The 20,619-nt window shown below is 38.5% G+C and overlaps 2 protein-coding genes across 2 annotated transcripts; both read left to right on the top strand.

Moving 5' to 3' along the window:
- Nucleotides 1-2,006: 2,006 nt before the first annotated feature.
- Nucleotides 2,007-7,823, top strand: LOC119783084 (complexin-3-like). The gene is made up of 4 exons (XM_038284406.1): nt 2,007-2,231; nt 2,346-2,837; nt 5,135-5,222; nt 6,123-7,823. The coding sequence occupies exons 2-4, from the start codon at nt 2,617-2,619 to the stop codon at nt 6,339-6,341; spliced, it is 528 nt and encodes a 175-aa protein (XP_038140334.1). The 5' UTR covers nt 2,007-2,231; nt 2,346-2,616; the 3' UTR covers nt 6,342-7,823.
- Nucleotides 7,824-8,012: 189 nt separating this feature from the next.
- Nucleotides 8,013-20,592, top strand: LOC119783082 (cytochrome P450 11B, mitochondrial). The gene is made up of 9 exons (XM_038284405.1): nt 8,013-8,359; nt 8,446-8,601; nt 11,781-11,995; nt 14,827-15,030; nt 15,119-15,300; nt 15,375-15,541; nt 17,670-17,748; nt 17,827-18,042; nt 20,453-20,592. Exons 1-9 carry the CDS (start codon nt 8,067-8,069, stop codon nt 20,561-20,563), a joined length of 1,623 nt encoding a protein of 540 aa, XP_038140333.1. The 5' UTR covers nt 8,013-8,066; the 3' UTR covers nt 20,564-20,592.
- Nucleotides 20,593-20,619: the final 27 nt, after the last annotated feature.

Genomic DNA, 20,619 nt, shown 5'->3' with positions numbered 1-20,619 from the left:
CTTAAGATAACTTTAAAATAGTCTTAACTTTAAATAAATACACTCTCTACATTGCTAATGTGGTAAATGACTATTCTAGCTGCAAATATCTGGTTTTTGGTGCAATATCTACATAGGTGTATAGAGGCCCATTCCCAGCAACTATCACTGCAGTGTTCTAATGGTACAATGTGTTTGCTCATTGGCTCAGAAGGCTAACTGATGATTAGAAAACCCTTGTGCAATCATGTTCACACATCTGAAAACAGTTTAGCTCGTTACAGAAGCTATAAAACTGACCTTCCTTTGAGCAGATTGAGTTTCTGGAGCATTACATTTGTGGGGTCAATTAAACGCTCAAAATGGCCAGAAAAAGAGAACTTTCATCGACAGTCTATTCTTGTTCTTAGAAATGAAGGCTATTCCATGCGAGAAATTGCTAAGAAATTGAAGATTTCCTACAACGGTGTGTACTACTCCCTTCAGAGGACAGCATAAACAGGCTCTAACCAGAGTAGAAAAAGAAGTGGGAGGCTGCGTTGCACATCTGAGCAAGAAGATAGGTTAGAGAACATTACATTAGAGAACATTAGAGTTTTTAGTTCGAGAAACAGATGCCTCACGGGTCCCCAACTGGCATCTTCATTAAATAGTACCCGCAGTAGCCTGTTTGTGCTGTCCTCTGAAGGGAGTAGTACACACCGTTGTAATTCTCTTGCAACAGCCACCTGCCTGGCGCCACGCCGAAATGTATGTTGCAGGCTGGTGAGAATCTCCCTTGATAGAAATGTTTACATTTGTTGTTTAAATCTATTTATTATACAAATTTTTACAGCATTGAAGAACATAATGAATGTTTGTTTGACCTCCTGTATAAAATTAAAACAAACAAACAAACAAAAATCCATCTTTTTCCATTTTCATACATTTTTGAAAAAGCTCCAAGGGGGGCATTAAAGAGCCACGGGTTGCCAACCCCTGAACTAGGCAGAGCTTGAACTGCATAAACTCAGCAAATAGACTGAATGGTTAATGCCTCGTCAGTCCATATTTGTGCAGTTTAAATTATCAGTTGTGCTGCTTGTGTTTCACAGATGGTAAAGATGTGTTTAAGCTCCGAAATAAACCAAACCGGCCTACTATTTCAGTGCAACTTAAGTGTAGATTTGTGCAGGTAAAACTAAATTAAAAATGCATTTTTAAAAGCCACCTACAAGCCTGTTAAGAGTTCATTCTGACTCAAAAAAGATGTGTCTCGGCTGCAATTTCTTTAAAATACATCAAAACTAAAACAGTCCCTGATTGGTTGCAGTGACACGATTTCACAGTAAAATTTAACATTTTCAGCTTCAGCAGTTGCTACTCTGCTCTTACCATGCGGGGCCGCTGTTTGACAACACCTCTGTTCTGTCAAGCAGAGGGCGGAGCCTTAGGGGTCTCTCACCACAGGGAATTCACCGTTGGCTGCTTCACTGCTCTTGCCCATGCAGTGTGCATAAGGATACTATGTAAATTTACAGCTCTTACCACAGACACCTATTCGGTGTGAATATACCAAAACAATAGGTCTCTTTATATATAAACAATCTTTATACAATCCATCTATATGGCTTTACAATATCAAATAGATCCCGATAATTGTAACTGTAACCTTACTCATGTCTTTACCACTTTCAAATACCTAACATTGATGCATGGACTCAACCTAAATCGATATGCAACAATATATATTTTTTTTATCTAACAGTTAACAAGATGTAGGTGTAAGATGTTTCTAAACAAGTTGATAAATATTGAGTTCTGTTCACTTTAAGTCTTTTAATAAACTAGATATTGTCATTTACAGTGTTTTATTCAGACTGAATCCTGGAAAAGAACATAGAAATCTCAGGCCAGAAATGCTTGTCTGGGTCACCCAACATGACATCAGCTGCATCATCTAAATCTTCTTCTCAGACACGTGAGTCATTGGATGCCTTCCCTGCCACTGCTAATGAGATTCCCCTAGTTAAGTCCTCTAATCTGCCCTGAGGAGCTGGGGGCAGCAAAGTGTGAAGTGAGTCTCCTCAAAGGAAGAGGGGAAGCAGGGACAGAGTTTATTTTCTCCAGCGAGGACCCAACCCCACATATCCAACATCTCCTCTGCAACCCTCTTACCACATCTATGTGTTCAGAAGAGGGCTGTCCTCAGGTAGTGTTGCAAAGGGAATCAGGAGGAAGAAGCAACTGTTCAACTGTGACTATCTGCAAAGGTAAGAAATCTGTAGTTACTTTTGTACGGTGTGCCCATAAGCAAAAAACCACATTAATATCATGCAAAACGGCGGTGTAACATTTGTCACTTTTTGTCCTTGTGTGTGCCTTAGCTTTATGTTTTAGCTACTTTCCAGACATCTGACTGATGATAAGCACTTCCCTGGTGTATGTAAGCAGAGCATGGAAGGCCTAAACCTGAGCGTCTGAGCCTTGTCCAACGTCTTGTCCTTGTCCTTGCTAGGTCTCAGCCTGAGTTATTGCTGAGAGACTGCCAGAGTAACACAGCATGAGTGAAGGAGAAAGCCATTACAGATCCGCGCGTCAGCTTTCGAGGAAATAGGAGTGGTAGATTCCTCTCTGCCAGACAAACTGCCTATCATCATGGAGTCTTTGGCAAGAGTGAAGAAGTCGCTGAGGTCGCCCATCAGGAGCCTAACCAGTTGCGTGACGGGGGGGGATAAGAAAAGGTTGTGTGCAAGACAAAGAGTGAAGAGGGGCAGCAGCTACCGAGGCTGCAGCGTACTGAGGAAAACCCCACCTTTTCCAGATCTTAAAGACCCCTCAGTCTTTCGTTCATACCAGGCTGACCTGGAGAAAGAGAGGCAAGTGGAGGCAGTTAGTCAGAAACAGACAGTCCTTGGCTTGCTAAAGTATTAAATCCTTTGACATTATTCACATTTTGCATTGAACTTATGACACCCACAATCTTGAAATATTTTGCTCGGATTTTGTGGGACAGACATGTATAAAATGGTGAATAATTGTCAAGTGAAAAGAAAATGCTACCTATAATCCTTTTTGAAAGTATTCACAGAGCTATACTTTTCAAATGTACTTAAGTTTCAGCAATATTCCAAATGGTATTAGATTAATCTCTTCCATAGCAGTACTTCACATAATACACCATCATGACAGCTGTTGCAATTTGTATTATGAACAAATAATTAAGGAATTACATTTAATATTTACAGCCTTTGCCACGGAGTTTAAAACTGAGCTATGGTGCATACAGGATAATATTGGAAAATTGCATTTGCATTCAAACCAAACTATTCTGATACCCCTAATCAAACCCAGGGTAGCCTCCAAATATGACCTAATGCATAAAAAGAATTTGGCTTATCCCAACTTGATCTTACTGTAAATCCGACTGTTCTGAAAATGTCTCAAAGGTATGTTTTAGAACATTAGGGAAAATGAAGACCAAGAAATAGATCAGACAGGTCCAGAATACAATTGTAGAGAGGACTAAAGCAGAATTAGGTTATATGATAATATCCAAAACCTTAAATACCTTACAGAAAACAGCAACAGCAGTGCAGCAACAGCCGTGGCACCTTTTTGGCAGTTGCATGCCAGTGAAAGCTCCACAGGAAGTGTCACTATGAGCTCCAGCTGCCACTGGAAGAGCCACTAGCAGCTGCCACAAATTGAGCCTGCTACCTCGTCTGGAATGGAAACAGCTGTAAAACAACTGCAAACCTTTTAAGATGTAGACATCCACCTAAACTGTTAAAAGACTCCAGCGACACTAGAGGTGCAGGTAATAAAACAACATCATCTTGATGAAGAGACCTCCACCTGAGAGGTGAAGGGGAGAACAGCAATAGTCAAAATTCCTGCAAGAGGGAGGCTTTATCTTCAGCAGGGACAGATCAATTAGTTTACAGATCACGGGAAAGAAAACGGAGAAAACTTGGAAGGTAACCTGTTTGAAGCTGCATATGATTAATTTACAAGTGAGAGGGTCACGTTCCAGCGGAATACGACTCTAAAAATAAGTCTAGAACTACTATAAAGTTAATTAGATAAGATTTCCGGTTGAAATCTAACTTTAACAAGATCTTTACGCTGCTTTTTATGATGCTCTCCTTCAAAACTGACTGACTCTAACCTTGCAAGGTGCAATGGTAAATATTTAAGTCTTTAGAATTGGTGTTGAAGCAATAGCATTACTGTTGCAAAGACCATATTATACAAGGTTGTAGCTTAAGAGAGCTGATAGCACATATCTTCCTTAAAGCGCACAGTAAGCTTGTATGAGCTATGATAACAGCAACTTTTAAATAGAGCGTGCACGAGGAGAAATGGGGCTTGTGTATGCTGTCCCACTTGTTTAATAGACGTTCCACCTCGGGAGCAGGTACATAGGGCAAGTCTTTTTAACAATATGCAAAAATCCTCCACAATACCTTTAAGTTTTTTAGTTATATTTGCACATCTTGAAATTAACATTTAATATCTTTCACATTATGCACTATTTTGCCCGGGTTTATCATATGAAATCCTTTCAAAACACTTACTATGGCCTCATTATTCTGCAGAAAGTTCACATAAACAATAAATACTCCTACAAGCCACCTAGCCACCGCACAAAGCAACTCGGCTGTGATTGGTTACTTTTCATGAAATCACGCATCCCAAGTCCTAATTGTTGCCCAGTTAACCAGTGTAGATGTCTTAAACCTCTTTTTAATAACGGACACGCTGCACATAGTCAGAATCCAGTATTCATCCAGAAGATGTTATATCTTTAACATGCAGGTTAGAAACAGTTAATGAGAGTCTATATGAAGTTAAGCTGCTCTGGGAGTATTTCTTGTGTGTGTGGACTTTTGGCAGAATGCTGACGCCATACATTTAGGTTTGTGGTTGTAAGGAACAAAATTAAAATCAATTTCTATTTAACCCTTAATTCTCTAAACATCCCTCAAAGCAAATATGTACTGCAGCATGTACAATCCCTAAGTTTTGTGTTCTCCATAAACATCTCAAACATCTCAGTGAAAAAAAAAGGTTGAATGTGGGAGTGTTAATGTGAACTGTATCTTATGTGGAAGCCTTCCTTATCCAGTTTAACTGAACTTAGTATTGTCGTGTTTCTTTTCTTTTTATACAGGAAGCTGCGGGAGGCAAAGAACACTGAGAAGAACGCTCAGAGAGCAGCAATGAGAGCTCACTTTAGGAGAAAATATCGGCTTTCTGAGGTATGTTAGGAAAAAAATAACTTGTAATTCTTATTAGTTTGGTCACATGCGTAATCTTTTCTTTGAGGTACACTTTTTTGTAGAGTAAAACCGATGTGAAATATTAATCAACATTTTTTACTGTCATTCAAATCCCTGTTGTGCAGAGACGTTTATTTAAAATAATATAACACTGGATCTCTATTAACTTAGTAACAGCAGCTAAAGACAAATTGTATCCCCGTCTCTTTGGTTGAATCTAAGAAACATATTAAGGATCAAATGCTCTGAGAAATAAAACACGGTCATTTGGCTAAATTAAGTTATATATCAAATAGCTGAAAACTTACAGTAGATGATAAACTGAGGAACGATCGATCCGTGATCTCTCAGCGCAATCTTAACTATCTCACTATTAACTAAACATTTCGTATAATTTTTCTCACAGGGTCTCTTCTTAATCAAGCTAATTTATGTTTATCCGCAGCTGCTGTTCAATTAACAATCAATGAGGTTTTCAACTAACAAACTATGAGTAATAATTAAACCTTATTGATCTCACACTGTAGAAATTTACCTCTGCATTTAAACCATCCCCTTGGGGAGCAGTGGGCTGCCATTGTGCGACGCCAGGGGAGCAGTGTGGGGTTAAGGGTCTTGCTAATGGACCCAGAGTAGAGGCTGTGGGGATCGTACTTGCAACCTGCTCATAGCAAAAGCACACTGCTCTAACCACTTGACCAATACTCAAACTTAACTGAAGACAATTATTGTCTCTTTTTTTTCTTTTATCTTTTCATGTATTTGCATATAATGTATGTATTTAATGCTACTAAATTACTGTGGGAGTTCAGCTCTTGTTCCGGTCATCTTTTGTGGCCTTCACCTCTTTCCCTGTTTTGTTTTGCCAACACGATTCAGAGCCCTGAGGACACGAACCACCTGAGGTCTGCTGGCAGCAAAGTATCGCTCCCCCCTGAGCTGTCCAAAATGATTCATCCTGAAACCAAAACCAAGGACGACAGCTTCAACCTGCTGAGCGCCCTCCAAGGCCTCAGCATCAGCAGGGCTGTGTTTATAGGAGGGAAACCCAGCAGGACGCCCACACCAACTCATGGAGACTCTTGTCGGGTCATGTAGTCAGTTGTGTTTTAAAATGACAGAAAGATGTGCTGCCAGATGGTGTTTTATCTTATTTATCAGTACTGCAATGTAATGACTGTAAAATGTATTACAAATTACAAATTATTTCCAAGCTTGTAAAAGACATGTTCTTAATGAAACCTAGCATAGTGACTTTAATGAAAGAGCTAAAAATGATTAGAAAATTGGAAAATGTTTGATGAGATTTTTCTTACCATTTGGGCAAAAGATCTAAATAACAAAATAAACTACCAGGAACCTTTGGCTACAAAGCATTGAAAAACACACAGTGGAGCACAGAACTTATTCACTCACATTTAATGTTTCTTTTAGTTTGTGGCCTTGAAAGCTCTTATAGTAGCTATATGAGGGATTTGGAATAATGAATCTGTTACTTTAGCAAACTATATAAAACAAAAACACATGTTAATAAAGTACAGACTGCATTTAATGCATAGATCTTTGTTCTATATTACCCTTTTTATGTAAAACAGCAAATGTTTGTGTCCCAAACCAATGATGCAGACATGTTAAAATGTCTTGATTAGAGCTAAAATATGTTAAAATAATCAAATTATTGTTTGCACTTCCACCTATGTAGCAAAATATCATCAAATGCTTTGTGAAGTCAGCACCCCTTGATCTTGGGACAATTTATTAGCTGATGCTTCCTGCAGAGCTTCCTGCAGAGGTTAGTTGTGCTTAAATGTAATTGCAAGCTTACAAATGAATGTAAACCAGTGGACAGTTGTTTTTAGCTTTTGTTTATTCATTAGCAACATTTTCATTGTTTTATTAGGCTAATTACTTCATAGCAAATGCAGGTTGCAGTGTTACTAAGAATGCTTGCTGACTGGGCATTCAGTAAATACTATAGATCCAACTGGGTGATCTATACACAAGTAAGGAACCTCAGGGATAAATGGTGATAAAATGTTAAACTCTTATGTTTTACATTTAAACATCACAATGTTTTATTTAAATGTTTTCCTTAACTGTGCTGTAAAATGTAGCGTCCCCTCATAACAGATCTGTTTTTGCTTTTTTGTTGTTGTCCAATTTAGACAAAAATACCTTGAGTATTGATGCAGTTTCTTAAAAATACAGAATCAACCTGTCCCTGTTTAAAAAACAAAATTAACTTGATGTGTCACCCTGGGAGGCAGCAGCTGCCATCAAGCCTCTTTATTAGTGAGTCTTTTCTATCACCGTGGAGGAATTTTAATCCACTCTAGTGAAATACTTTAAAACCAGACACAGTTAAGAATGTTGGAGCATTAGTAGCCTCTTTGATGGTAGACATCATTTCACCATTCAAACATTGGACTAAACACTGTATCAGAACACTGTATCTGTTTTCCTGTTATGAGCTATATTTCAGGCTCTTATCTTGTTTTTTCTGTTAAGCTTATAGTAAGTGATGAGGAAGATTAATTTTTTTTATACCAAATGGAAAAGAAATAAAATAACCTGAAAAGATTTTGTGCTGGTGGAAACATTTATTGAAGATTTTGTCCAGCTGCTGTTTCTGTTTTGTGAAGATATTCTGGCTCTGTTGTCTTTCTCTTGAACTCTGACGGCAGGATTAATAAATCACTGCCTACTATCGGTTTACAGACCAATAAAAACACATCCAAGGCTCTATGAGGTTGAAAATAGTGCAGAAAAATAACCAGTCCTGACCACTCTGGATGAGAGTGATCGACACATCCTGGTTGGACCATGAGGAGAGTGCAGGGAACATCTGGGTCCAGGATTTTAGGTGCTTTACCTCAAAAGCGTTTTTGTGTGACTGCAGCAGGGACTGTGGTACATGCAAACCTAGACGGAGGTAAAGGAGCTCTAAAAGCAGTCAGAAAAGGGGGTGTGGATGGCGGGGTGAAACGCTTTGAGGAGATCCCTCACACGGGGAGGAATGGTTGGATCAACCTGCTGAGGTTCTGGAGAGAAAATCGTTTCCAGCAGCTCCACAAGCACATGGAGAGGACCTTCAACGCCCTCGGCCCCATCTACAGGTACAGAAAGGCTTACAGGTAACATGCATTGTTTCCTGTTTGTGCTTTAGTTGTTTTTACACCAGCTTTTCTGCCTATGTTTAAAGGGAGAAGGTGGGCACTATTAGCAGCGTGAACATCTTGCTGCCATCTGACATTAGTGAGCTGTTTCAGTCGGAGGGGCTGCACCCTCGACGTATGACCCTGCAGCCGTGGGCCACACACCGAGAGATACGCAACCACAGCAAGGGAGTTTTCCTCAAGTCAGTGCCCTGTCTCTGCTTTAATCACCTCTGTTGTGGAAATAAGCACTTCTTTGCAGTCTGTAGAGATTTCTTAGATCATTATTGCAATTTAGTAATATTATAGTAATTTATAAGTAGTTTCCATTTGAGGAGGGGGGCCAAAATAGATGGAAAGAAGCATAGTATATTTTACTTTCTTGTCCTTCTTATTACCAAGAGATGAAATGCAAAAAGATTAAATAAAATAGTACAAAATCAAACATAAAATTATTACTATAAATATGTTTTAGTAAAGCTTTGCAGTTAATATTTGAGTTCAGTTGCTGTGATTTTTCACACTGACTGGGGAATTATCTTGATGATCTTAAAGTTTTAACTCCAGTGATCTTTAATTTGGTCAAACATTAAAGATGATCAGGTCACATTAAACAGAAAACCTTCAACTGATTATTACTCAGTCCATGAAATTGTTTTCATTTTAAAAACATTTAAAAACTACTGGACTGAATAAAAAATGCCCAGTGTAAAAAGATAAAATTGTATATCTTTATGTATTGATTAAAATTAAATTAGAAATAATTCAATATGGTTTGTTTGGTAACAGCTTATTAAAGTTTTTACAGTGAATAAGTACCTCCTTACAAATTTGAATGAAATATGCACATAATTATTTTAGCTGAATATATATATTTTTTCTTACTTACAATTTTCTCAGATCTTAGTAAAACCTATTAAAAGGTCCGGTATATCTTATTCACTAATATTGGTTTTGGATACAGGGGTCTTATTTTAAACAGATCTTGTAGTTTAGGTACTTTATAACAAACTTCTGTACCAATTTATTTGTAAAGACATTGCTGACATTGAAAAGCTGTGCTCTGTTCTAAATAATATGAACTGCTTCTATAATGGTACTTAATGCTTTGGTGAATGACTGAAGTGATCCTTTTCATTTACTTTTATTTGTTTCAGTTAGCATTAAGGTTCATATTAAACATTTTACCTTGCAAAAGTATTTATGTCCTTTTAAATGTTTTGCATTTTCATACATTATTACTAAAAGCTCCAAAGCGCTATATTTGGATTATATGGGATAGATCAGCATAAAGCCATTTATGATTGTAATGGGAAATTATAGTATTTAAATTCAAAGTTAAATTACATTTTAAAGTCTAATAGAGCAGACCTGTGTGTGATTTAGCTTTATAACTGAACATATGCAAACAAACACCATGTAAGCCAAGGAAGGAAGTAGACAGGTCAGGGATAAATTTGTGGAAAAGTTTAATGCAGGGACATGTTGTGAAAATAAATACCAAAGATCACAAACACACCAGCAACTGCTGATCCACTTAAACTGACAGGCCAGAAAATGAATGGAGATAAATATTAAATATTATTTAAAAATAAGCTTCCAAAAACTCTCATACAATCAAAATTAGATTAGGGCTGAGTATAAAACTTCACCTGCAACTTTCACCCAAACAAATAATTCATATTTAGTTTGCATGTCTTTTAACTTTCATTTTTTTCTCTACAGCAGTGTTTTTCAATCCTGGTCCTCAAGGCACCCTGCCCTGCATGTTTAGATGTTTCCCAGCTTTCACACACCTGTTATCAATTGCTAGCAGATTATCAGGCTTTGCTGAACTGCAATCATCTCAATCTGGTTTGCTGAACCTCAGAAACATCCAAAACATGCAGAGCAGGGTGCCTTGAGGACCAGGTTTGAAAAACACTGCTCTCCAGCAACAGGTCAGTGAACACAAATTCTCCAATCTGCTGCTGAACACATTCAACTCTTACATGTCTCTTTAAAAAAAAAAGATGTTGCAGATGAAGAGTTTAAGGTAACGCTTTCTTTTACAGTAAATCAATAACCATGTAATAACATGGTAATAACATAGCAAGTTACATTATATTACTAGTTAACAAGAAAAACTATGTGGAATTTTGGTAAGTGCTGTGATTCAAATTTTAGGCAGACAAAGTAAAGTCAGACTTCTAAGATTTAAGATTTGAGGTAACTCAGTCATTTCGCCAACAGCAATAAATTAATGTGTTGTTATCTAGTAAAATGCACTTTATTACTTGGCATATAACAGAAAACCAAACCTAGAAGACGGCAAGCTAATTGTCTGAACTAAACTCGTATTTATTTGTAACTCGAGTTCAGTTTAATAATGCTTTATTTACCTGATCATAAGTTACAATTTACTTTCTAAGCCGTTGGCAGGTGGTGGCCAATAATAGAAAGTGTTAAGTGATAACCTAATGGTAATTACCCACCAAAAATCTCCATTGTTACATAGCAGCATACAATTATAATAATTACATGCAGGTAAGTACTTTTAAATTATATAACTTAAGTTTGGGGTAATTACTAAATAAAGTCTTTCTTGTTACAAGGTAATGTAATGTGACTTGCAATGTTATTACCATGTTATTATAAGGTTACTGATATATTGTAAAAGAAAGTGTCACCTTTATATTTATAATCTTTTGCTAAAGGTAAATATTTAGCTGCACAAATTCAGATTTTTTTGCTGTGCAATTCACAATGCAATGTAGAGACGTTTGCACCCAAAATACAGATCTACTTCTACAGAATATGCTCATTGTAACTTTGGAAGACCTACAGCGATCCACAGGTGACCTTATAGAAGAATGGTTAAAAGAAAATCGCTGTTAAAAGGTAACCATAACATGTCCTATCTGCAGTTTACCACAAGCCCTGTACAAGTCACTGTTAACAGGAAATAAGGTGATCGAGTCAGATAAGAAACAAGCTAATATTATTGTACACCAAACATACCATCTAGTCAGTAGTGGGAGCATCTGATTATTTTTGTGAAAAAATAAAAAATAAAAATCATATACAACAAAACCCATGTCTTCTCAGATTCACAGTTTTGTGTTGTACTGTAACATAAAAAATAGATAAAACACATAACATTTTGTGGTGTTAATATGACAGAAAGAATACAGCCAAAAATATAAAATATAAAAATGTGTTAGAGGGGGGTAGTGATTCTGCATGCCTGTATTCACTATTAATATAATATTGACTGAAAAAAAGTTGTAACGATGGTTAGAGAGGAGTAACAAAAATGGTTTTGCTCAAAATAATTCTAATTTTGCTTAATTAAAATCTACTGGTTTGGTCTAATGCTTCCCTGTGGCTCATCTCTGCACAGAAATGGGGAGGAATGGAGATCTGACCGCCTTCAGCTCAACAAGGAGGTGATGCTGAGTGCAGCTGTGAAGCGCTTTCTCCCCCTCCTCGAGGAGGTAGCAAAGGACTTCAGTGGAATGCTGCAGGCAAGGGTGGAGAGGGAAGGGAGAGGAGAGGAGGGCAGGCGGAGCCTCACGATCGATCCAAGCCCTGACCTTTTCCGCTTCGCACTGGAAGGTCAGGGAGCATCTTCATCACGCTTTGCTTTATTAGCTGAAATACTCATAAAGGCCATAAAAGTAAAACATCACAGGGGTGGTGTATATTAATGCAGCTTTCATACAATCTGCCCAAAAACCATTAATTCTAGTCAGAAAGGCTGGAGGCTCCAGCATCTTCTGACATTACTTACACAACTTACAGAAATATCACTCTTCGGTGAAATTTGATAGAATTTCACTGAACAAATTAGAACTCATTTTAGCAACATATTTCAAAGTGAATATATTTTGACCTTGTTTTGAGCCAAACGACAACCTGACCTCTTTCACGTGATGATGATATCGGAGGTCAAGGAAAACATATCAAGTAAACATCAGAGGTGATGTTCTGCAGCCTTTCATCCTTCTGCCACCACATTCCTAACTGTCAGTCCCCCTTGTGTGACTCAGCGTACCATGTGTTTCTCTGCATGCGTGAGTGTGAAGCTGATGACTTCATGGCTCTGATCTGAACGGGCTGCGGCGCACGGAAGGTGCAAAGCCAGAGGAGAATTGACTCAGTTGAAACTAAGCCCAGGAGGTTTATGAGAGGATAAAGTATTGAAAGCACGTCTGACAGTGAATGGATGTGTGAGGAGGGGGCTGGAGCTTCTCCATGACAATGCATCTGCTTCTCTTTGCAGGGATGGATTCACTGATGAAAGCAAAGAGAAATGTGAGGATGATATCCAGGGAGAAATAATCATCTACTGTGGTGCTAAATGTTATCACATTGTGTCACATCATAAACTCAAACTTCAGTGTATCTGTTGGGGATTCTGGTGATAAACCTACACAGAGGGTTACATTTTTTTTTTTTGGAGGTGGAGGAGGATTACATTTTCATCACTTTATAAATAAATGTGACATGCAGCTGTGTTTAGTCCTCCCAGCTGAATCAGTACTTTCTAAAACCAGCTATTGTGTATTTATAATGGAACGTCTTCTGCATGTGTCTCTTTCAGTTTTGCAAAATGAGACACTGGAATTTCCCCCCATTTATATTTCCCAGTGTCATATTCAGGGGCAGCTCTACAGGGGGGAAAGGGGGAAAACTGCCCCCTACTTTAAACAACAGTGAAATACTTACTAAATGATTACTAATCGTAATCATTTAGTAAGCTGTTCTTGTGACCTAAGTTAAGGTAGTAAATCATTTATTTTTTCATATTGCAGTAGACTTCTTACTTAACTGGGCTGATTTTTCTAAATCTTGTAGATCACAATGAAAATTAGTGAAGAAATTTCTGTAAAAAGAAAAGGGATAAGAAGGATAAACGACGGATATATGAGAAAAGAAGAGAGACGAGGAAGAGACTTGCAACAGCTGAAGAAATGAGTAAATCTTATTAGTGGTGAAGATAAGAGTCAGAGGGAGAAAGAAGACAATGTAGAGGAGAATGATGAGTGATAAGAGGAAGCTTCAGAGTCAGAGAATCCAGCCTATCCATCTGGACCATCTGGTGCATATTTATTATCAGCATAAATTCCAGTTTAGGTTTTAAAATCTTTTTGAGACTTTTCGTTTCCTTGGAAGTCTTTACAAGAGTCACCTTAAGCTCTCCTAAAAGTGATGGCTAAAGTAGCTGTTAGTGGGAATTTAAGTTCCTTTTTGACTTCTACTTCTTTGTTTTGTGGAATATTTCTTCTCACATACCTGAAAGTTGTCTTTGCTTCTCAGAAGAGTAAAGTACACCTTTTTTTTCCCAATTCATCATATAAGAGATCTCTTATATATTTTCTTATAGAAATGAAGGAGTCCAGCTTCGCCACCATGCCTAAACATTTTGTGCCTTCTTTGCCCCCCCTCCCTTGTGTCAAACTTATAGGATCCACCATTGGTGAGATTGGAAGGAGAGGATCTGTGGTTTGCAATTCTTGCCAAAAAATATCGATTGTATTTAGCTTTGGACTTTGACTAGGCCACCATATCACATCAGTAAACTTTGATTTGACCTTTTTTTTTTATAGCTCTGGCTTTATATTTATATTAGCTTTATTCCTGGGCAGCATTTCATTCTGTACATCTCTATCCTGCAGGATGATGACTTAACTGTGGATCACCATAACGATAGTGTGTCTTACTTTAGACTTAGACAGATTTATTTTTGTCATTTTGTATACACGAATGTAAACAAAAATAAATTTCATTTAAAAAGTGTGTGTCAGGTTGATTGACAATCTTGGCAAATTTTCTTGATTGCTAATATTCTTGCTTTTTAGCCTGTCAGTTTTGGTCGATGTTCATGTTTTAATAGGTTTAACGGCTTTGAATATTGCTTTATGTCCTATCCTGCTTTAAATTGTTCTGTAGCTTTCTCCTTGACCTTTCTGGAGTGTTCCCTACTCTTTATGGTGCTGTTTGTTCTCTAATTTTCTCCGTAAGACTTTGTGATCCGTAATAAAACCACCTGATCTCTTCTGAGATTAGGCTGGATACAGATGGATTCAACTGACTAATTAAGTGAGATTAGGTGATCGGCCCAGATACAGTCCAAGGGTAGCAGAATAAAGGGGGTTGAATACGTTTGTAAGATGAGTAAATTAATGAAAACCATTAATAGTTTCCTGCCTCTTGTGAAATGTGCACAATGATTATTCCAACAAAATTTAATACTTTTGTAAATCACAGAAAATAATTGAACAAGCTAAAAATAACCTTCAGTAGATTTTACAAATAAGCTATAGAAGCTGAACATTTGAGATCCAGTAAACTTTTTGTGTTTTTATTTTGGTTTTTCGCCATAAGGAGCACCAACCCCTCACCCATCTTAGTCTCCCACTTGTATCCTTTCTTCCTCTCTGCAGCCAGCTGCCATGTGATCTATGGGGAGCGTATCGGCCTCTTCTCCTCCTCTCCATCCCTGGAATCTCAAAAGTTCATCTGGGCAGTGGAGCGAATGCTGACAACTACACCTCCTCTCCTGTATCTCCCCCCTCGTCTGCTGCTCCGCATTGGTGCTTCCCTGTGGACCCAGCACGCCACTGCTTGGGACCACATCTTCAGTCATGGTAAGAAGAAATACAGCATCGTTTTGTTCACCCAAGAAATTTGCTCAGATGCAGTTTCCCCCTAACTGAGTTCTTCTGCTTCTTCAAGCTGAGGCCAGGATCCAGAAGGCTTACCAGCGTCTCTCATCCTCTAAGGGTCATCACTCTGTGGCTGGGACAGCTGGGGGCCAGTATACTGGGGTTCTGGGGCAGCTTATAGAGAAAGGGCAGCTATCTTTGGACCTAATCAAAGCCAACATCACCGAGTTGATGGCTGGAGGGGTTGACACGGTGTGTTTGCTAATCCACCTCTTTATTGTTCATGGACTGAGTCTGTGTCACATCTTATCTGATACTCTGTGCAGACCGCCGTTCCTCTGCAATTTGCTCTATTTGAGCTGGGACGCAACCCTGAGGTGCAGGAGAGGGTGAGGCAGCAAGTGAGGACATCATGCTCACAGGCAGGCGGAGATCCTCAGAAAGCCCTGCAGGGGGCACCACTGCTGAAAGCCACAATCAAAGAGGTTCTCAGGTACTTGGCTACACAAAGTCACTTATTTCTGTTATATTGTGTTTTTCACAACGCTGTGGGACTGTCTTCATCACTCAGCAATTCAATCCAAAAATAGGCAAAGTATGGGAAAAAATTAATCAGTCAGTTGTTTCACTTTGAGGCAAATAAACACACAATATTATTTTAAAGCTGAGGAATTCTGGCTCTGTAAATCAGCCTAAGGTACAGCTAAAATTAATGGTACATGTTTTTCTATTCATTGGAGAGAAAATAAATTCAATCACTAAGTATATGATTTGAGATTCTGTAATGAATATATATGCAAGTGTAACTTTACAAATGAGTAAACAATTTCCAGACAGCTGCTAATGTGTTCAGACTTTAAGTACAAAGATTAACTCCCTGCCATAGCAAATAACCACTTTGGATCTCTATTAAATAAATGATTTATAGTGGAAATTAAAAAATGCAAATTGCTTCTATTGAAATCTATGAGAGAAATTTCCCTGACAGAAAATAATGTAGGGGATCATAATAATCACAGTAGTCACAAAATATATAACCCAACAATTCATTTCTAATTTATGAATTCATTCAGTTTATTTCCATTAGTTTGATGTAACATCTGTAATTTATCATTTCCTTGCATTTAAGTATTTTTTTTTTCAACATTACCTTGTAATTATTATAGATGGCTGCCGTTTGTTGAATAGTTTCTTTTTTCTGTTTACCTCTGGTCTTAGATGCTTTGCAACTAGAAAGATTTTTTTGTGAGGTTCTCTTTATCCTTTGTGGACATTTGCTACGATGTGTAACCATAGCAATCAATGCAAGCTTTTTAAAATTATACTTCAGCTACTTCCAAAAGCTATTTCCACACTGCTTTAAAAATGAGGCGCAGAGGATGTTGAGCATGAGCAAAGAGAAGAAAGAATAGCAGGAAACTTAAGCAGTTTCTTCCATCACTCATTATGGACAAAGTGAGATATTTCAGTAACAAGTTAAAAGAGCTCCAAGTTCTTGCAAGGACTCAGACAGAATATCAGCAATGCAGTATTGTGTGTTTTATTGAAGCGTGGCTGCAGAATCACATCCCAGACTCCTCTGTCACTCTGCCAAGCTTTCTGACCAGGCAAACAGACAGCAATTAATAAAATGCTGGAAAACTCAAAGGAGCTGGCTTGGAATGGCTTGTAAAGAACAGATGGTGTCATCCAGTTACTGTAAAGATTTACCTCTGCCTCCTGATATTGAACGGTTGGCAGTTTGTTTTCATTCATATTATTTGCCCAGGGAGTTCTCTTTTGAAAACCATTTACATTCCACCCTCTGCTGATGCCAAAACCGCGTGTGAGATAATTACTTCCATTGTTGCAAAGCTATAGTTACAATAGCCAAATGCGTTTGTGACATGTGATTTCTATCACATGTCACTCTCTGTACTATACTGCCAATGTTCCAACAGTTTTGTAAACTGCTGCACAAGAGAAAACAAAACTCAAAACTAAATTAAAAGTTCAGAAATCGCGTTAAGTTCGAGGCTTTATAGAGTGGACAAAAACAAAAGCTTCTGTATTAGGTCCACTCTATAGAGCCACAAACTCAATGCTATTACTGACATTTTTAATTGAAAAAGCTTCCTGGATAGGAAGCAAAACGTCTTCAAACTTGGAAACAGAGTCCAGTGGATTGTTTTTTAACTGTTTTGGAATGTCATATGACTTTATTTCGCACAATTACATTCATTACTTCACCTCTATTCATCTTTCACACATCCACTGGAGACAGAAATGTAGTTCAATCCAACTGCAGGGGACCAGGAGATCAGGAATTTGCCACCTAGTGTGCTGCTCCTTATGGGAAATGCTGTCTGCCTTCAGGCAAAACCCTACAGCTTTTGTCCACTAGGAGGAGCCAAGATCGACCACAATTGAAAGTTCTTTAGAACTGCTTTATTAATACTTCTGGTTTTATAAAAGTCCAGATTTCTAACTCCAAACACACTCAACTCACCAATCTGAGATTGGTAACCGCTTTTTTGTGTGTTTTTTAAAAGTTAAACTTAAGGTTGTCTTGCAAATCAATTGAAAGGAAAATTGTTTAAATGGCTATAAAATATGAATATGTGTTTATTGGTGTGTTTCAGGTTGTATCCGGTGGGGATCACAGTGCAGCGGTATCCAGTCAGAGATATTATTCTCCAGAATTACCACATACCTGCAGGGGTAACTGTTGTTTACTCTCGTACTTTTTCCATATGTTCAAAAAAATATTTTTCTTATGTGTTGTTGCCTTCTTTGCAGACAATGGTCCAGGCCTGTCTATATCCGATGGGAAGAAGCTCACAAGTGTTCGAGGATCCCCTGCGCTTTGACCCTGGGCGCTGGTGCGGCAGCAGCAAGGACGATGGCCGGAGAGGAGAGGGTCAAGGGTTTCGCTCTCTGGCCTTCGGATTTGGCGCGAGGCAGTGTGTTGGGAGGAGGATTGCTGAAAACGAGATGCAGCTCTTGCTAATGCACGTGAGTCACTGCACACAGGAAGAGAGGAAGACAGGAGATCAATGATAAGGGAGGATTAGAAAGCAAGGATATGATGTTCGTAAACCCAAAACTATCTGGAATAATTCTGGCTGGATTTTTGACCTCTCTTCTTGGCAAATTCAACTGGTTGGTTTCTTGACACAGAGCTGCCTTTTAAGACAGTAGGTATGTACTATACTAATTCTTTCGGATTCTGGATGCAGTCAAGAGTGCTTCCCCAGTAGTGCCAGTACCCCCACTAACACCAACCCATTACCCACATTCTTAAAATTGAAGTATTAACTATGGAGCTACTTAATAAGCTACTGCGTTATTATGTATACACATATATGAGATAGGTGCCACCATAAGGGCGGGGGGCATGAAATAGCTCATTACCGTAGATGACGGTAGGAATGCAGATCGGTACACCGAGATCTTTGCTTTTTGGCTCAGCTCTCTCTTCACCACAATAGAGCGGTACAGCGCACGCTTCACAGCAGACGCCGCACCAATCTGCCTATCAATCTCCCGCTCCATCATCCCCTCATTCATTAACAAGACCCCAAGATACTCAAACTCCTCCACTAGAGGCATTACATCCTCCACAACTCGGAAAAGGTACTCTACCCTTTTGCAGCTCATCACCATGGCCCTGGATTTGGAGGCACTGATGCTCATCCGGCCGCTTCATACTCGGCTGTTAATTGATTGAGATTGAGAGCTGTAGATCACGCCCTGATGAAGCCAATAGAACTACATCATCTGCGAATAACAGAGACGCAATCCTAAGGCCACCAAAACAGATCCCCTCAACACCTTGGCTGCGCCTAGAAATTCTGTCCATAAAGGTTATGAACAGAATCTGTGACAAAGGGTCACTCCACTGAAACAGTTAATACCAGAGTTAACCTGAAATGTTGAAACATCGAAAATGTGTTTGCTTTTATTGTTCTGGTGGATGCAGTTTGTACCACATACTTGAAAACGCTACAGTAACACCTACTTATAGCAACCAAGAACAGTAGTGGAAAATCCCCACCAGGCAGGCTGTGCTGACAGAGCTTTTGCTGGACATTCCCAGTGATTATAAAAATCCCAGTGATTAAAAATGCTCTTGAGATGACTTTAATATGGACAAGCGTCAAAGATGAAGCCGCAGACGCATCTTTGCTGCTCAAACCATGGTTGGGGTGAACGCAGCATTAGTATAAATGCAAAAACAAACAGAGCAATGTTTGGTATTATTAGGGAGAGTGATGTGCATGCAGCTAACAAAGGGAGATGGGGCGACAATACATTGTTCAACACAATACAGGCTAGTAACACAAAGCCACCATACTGTTTTTTCCCCACTCTGTGACTGGTCTCAAAAATGATCGTTTATGGTCTCCAAAAACAGCAGATCCATGTGGACACACAACCTAAACAGCAAAATACGTCTGTGGATACACCTAATACCATCTCCATGTGGACAGGGCCGCATGGTAATAAATCTGTTTTTTTTTTCAGTCAAAAAGAGCATTTCAACAACAGCAACGCTGCAATAAATTGTCAGGTTTAAGAAAAAAAAAAAAGCCCACTGCCTCTTTAAACACTATCACCAATCAGCTGATTAATAGTTGAATAGAAAAAAAAAATGTTTTCCAACAAGAAAATGGATAAAACAGGATACTATTGGGCTTCTGAAACGACCCCGGCCTTATCCTGTTGTTGGATAACATAAAAAAACATGTCTGTTGCAGGAATGCATTAGGTTTCACTAAACTATTGATTCTGTCAAGAAGCTCAGTCAAATACTAAGCCAGAAGCTGACTGATTTCCACAAAATACATTTCGTTTCTCTGTAACCTTTAACCAAACAATATTAGGAGTTAATCTATTAATTTGAGCATGAATACATTATCATTACCCTAGGAGGATTAATGTATTTTGGATAAAAAAAAACTTGCCTCTAATTTTTCAATTTTGTTGTACTATTATCCAGGAATGAAAACAAATACAATAACCTAAAAGAATAAAAGACAGACAGTATGTTTGGTTTTAGTTTGTCTTTTGGGTTTGTTCAGTCATCAGTTCATTAGATGGCCAAACTCAAGGTTCACTAATACAAAGGCTTGCTGATAAAGGTGTAATTTAAAAATGATTGGACTGGAGACCAAACATGGTGTAGCTCCTCCTTCTGCACTGCTGAAGGTTTGCAAAAAAAAAAAAAAAACTGTTTGCTGTTCTAAAAATACTGTGTGTAGCAAGACTTAAGTGTCCTTTTGCATTTATAGAAATTGAGAAGATAAAGCAGCCTCTAATGGTAACATTTTAAAGCACTAAATGTAATCCCTCTCAATTTTGTCATTCCTCTCCCTTTCTTCCTCTTCTCTGTGCCTCCCCTCATCCTACTCTCTGTACTCAGATCCTGCTGAACTTCCATCTCAGTGTGCCGTCCTCAGAAGACATCAAAACCAACGTTACTCTGATCCTGCAGCCCGAGACCCCTCCTAGGATCACTTTCACCAAGCTCTGACACACAGGAAAATAAACTTTTATCCTCTATCCAGCGTCTTGCTCACGCTGTTTAGC

Source organism: Cyprinodon tularosa, unplaced genomic scaffold (genome assembly GCF_016077235.1).
Source record: "Cyprinodon tularosa strain WSP-4 unplaced genomic scaffold, ASM1607723v1 ctg2, whole genome shotgun sequence".
NCBI classification, from domain to species: Eukaryota; Metazoa; Chordata; class Actinopteri; order Cyprinodontiformes; family Cyprinodontidae; genus Cyprinodon; species Cyprinodon tularosa.
The sequence above is the reverse complement of the archived record's forward strand: the minus strand, read 5'-3'. Positions and strand labels throughout refer to the sequence as shown.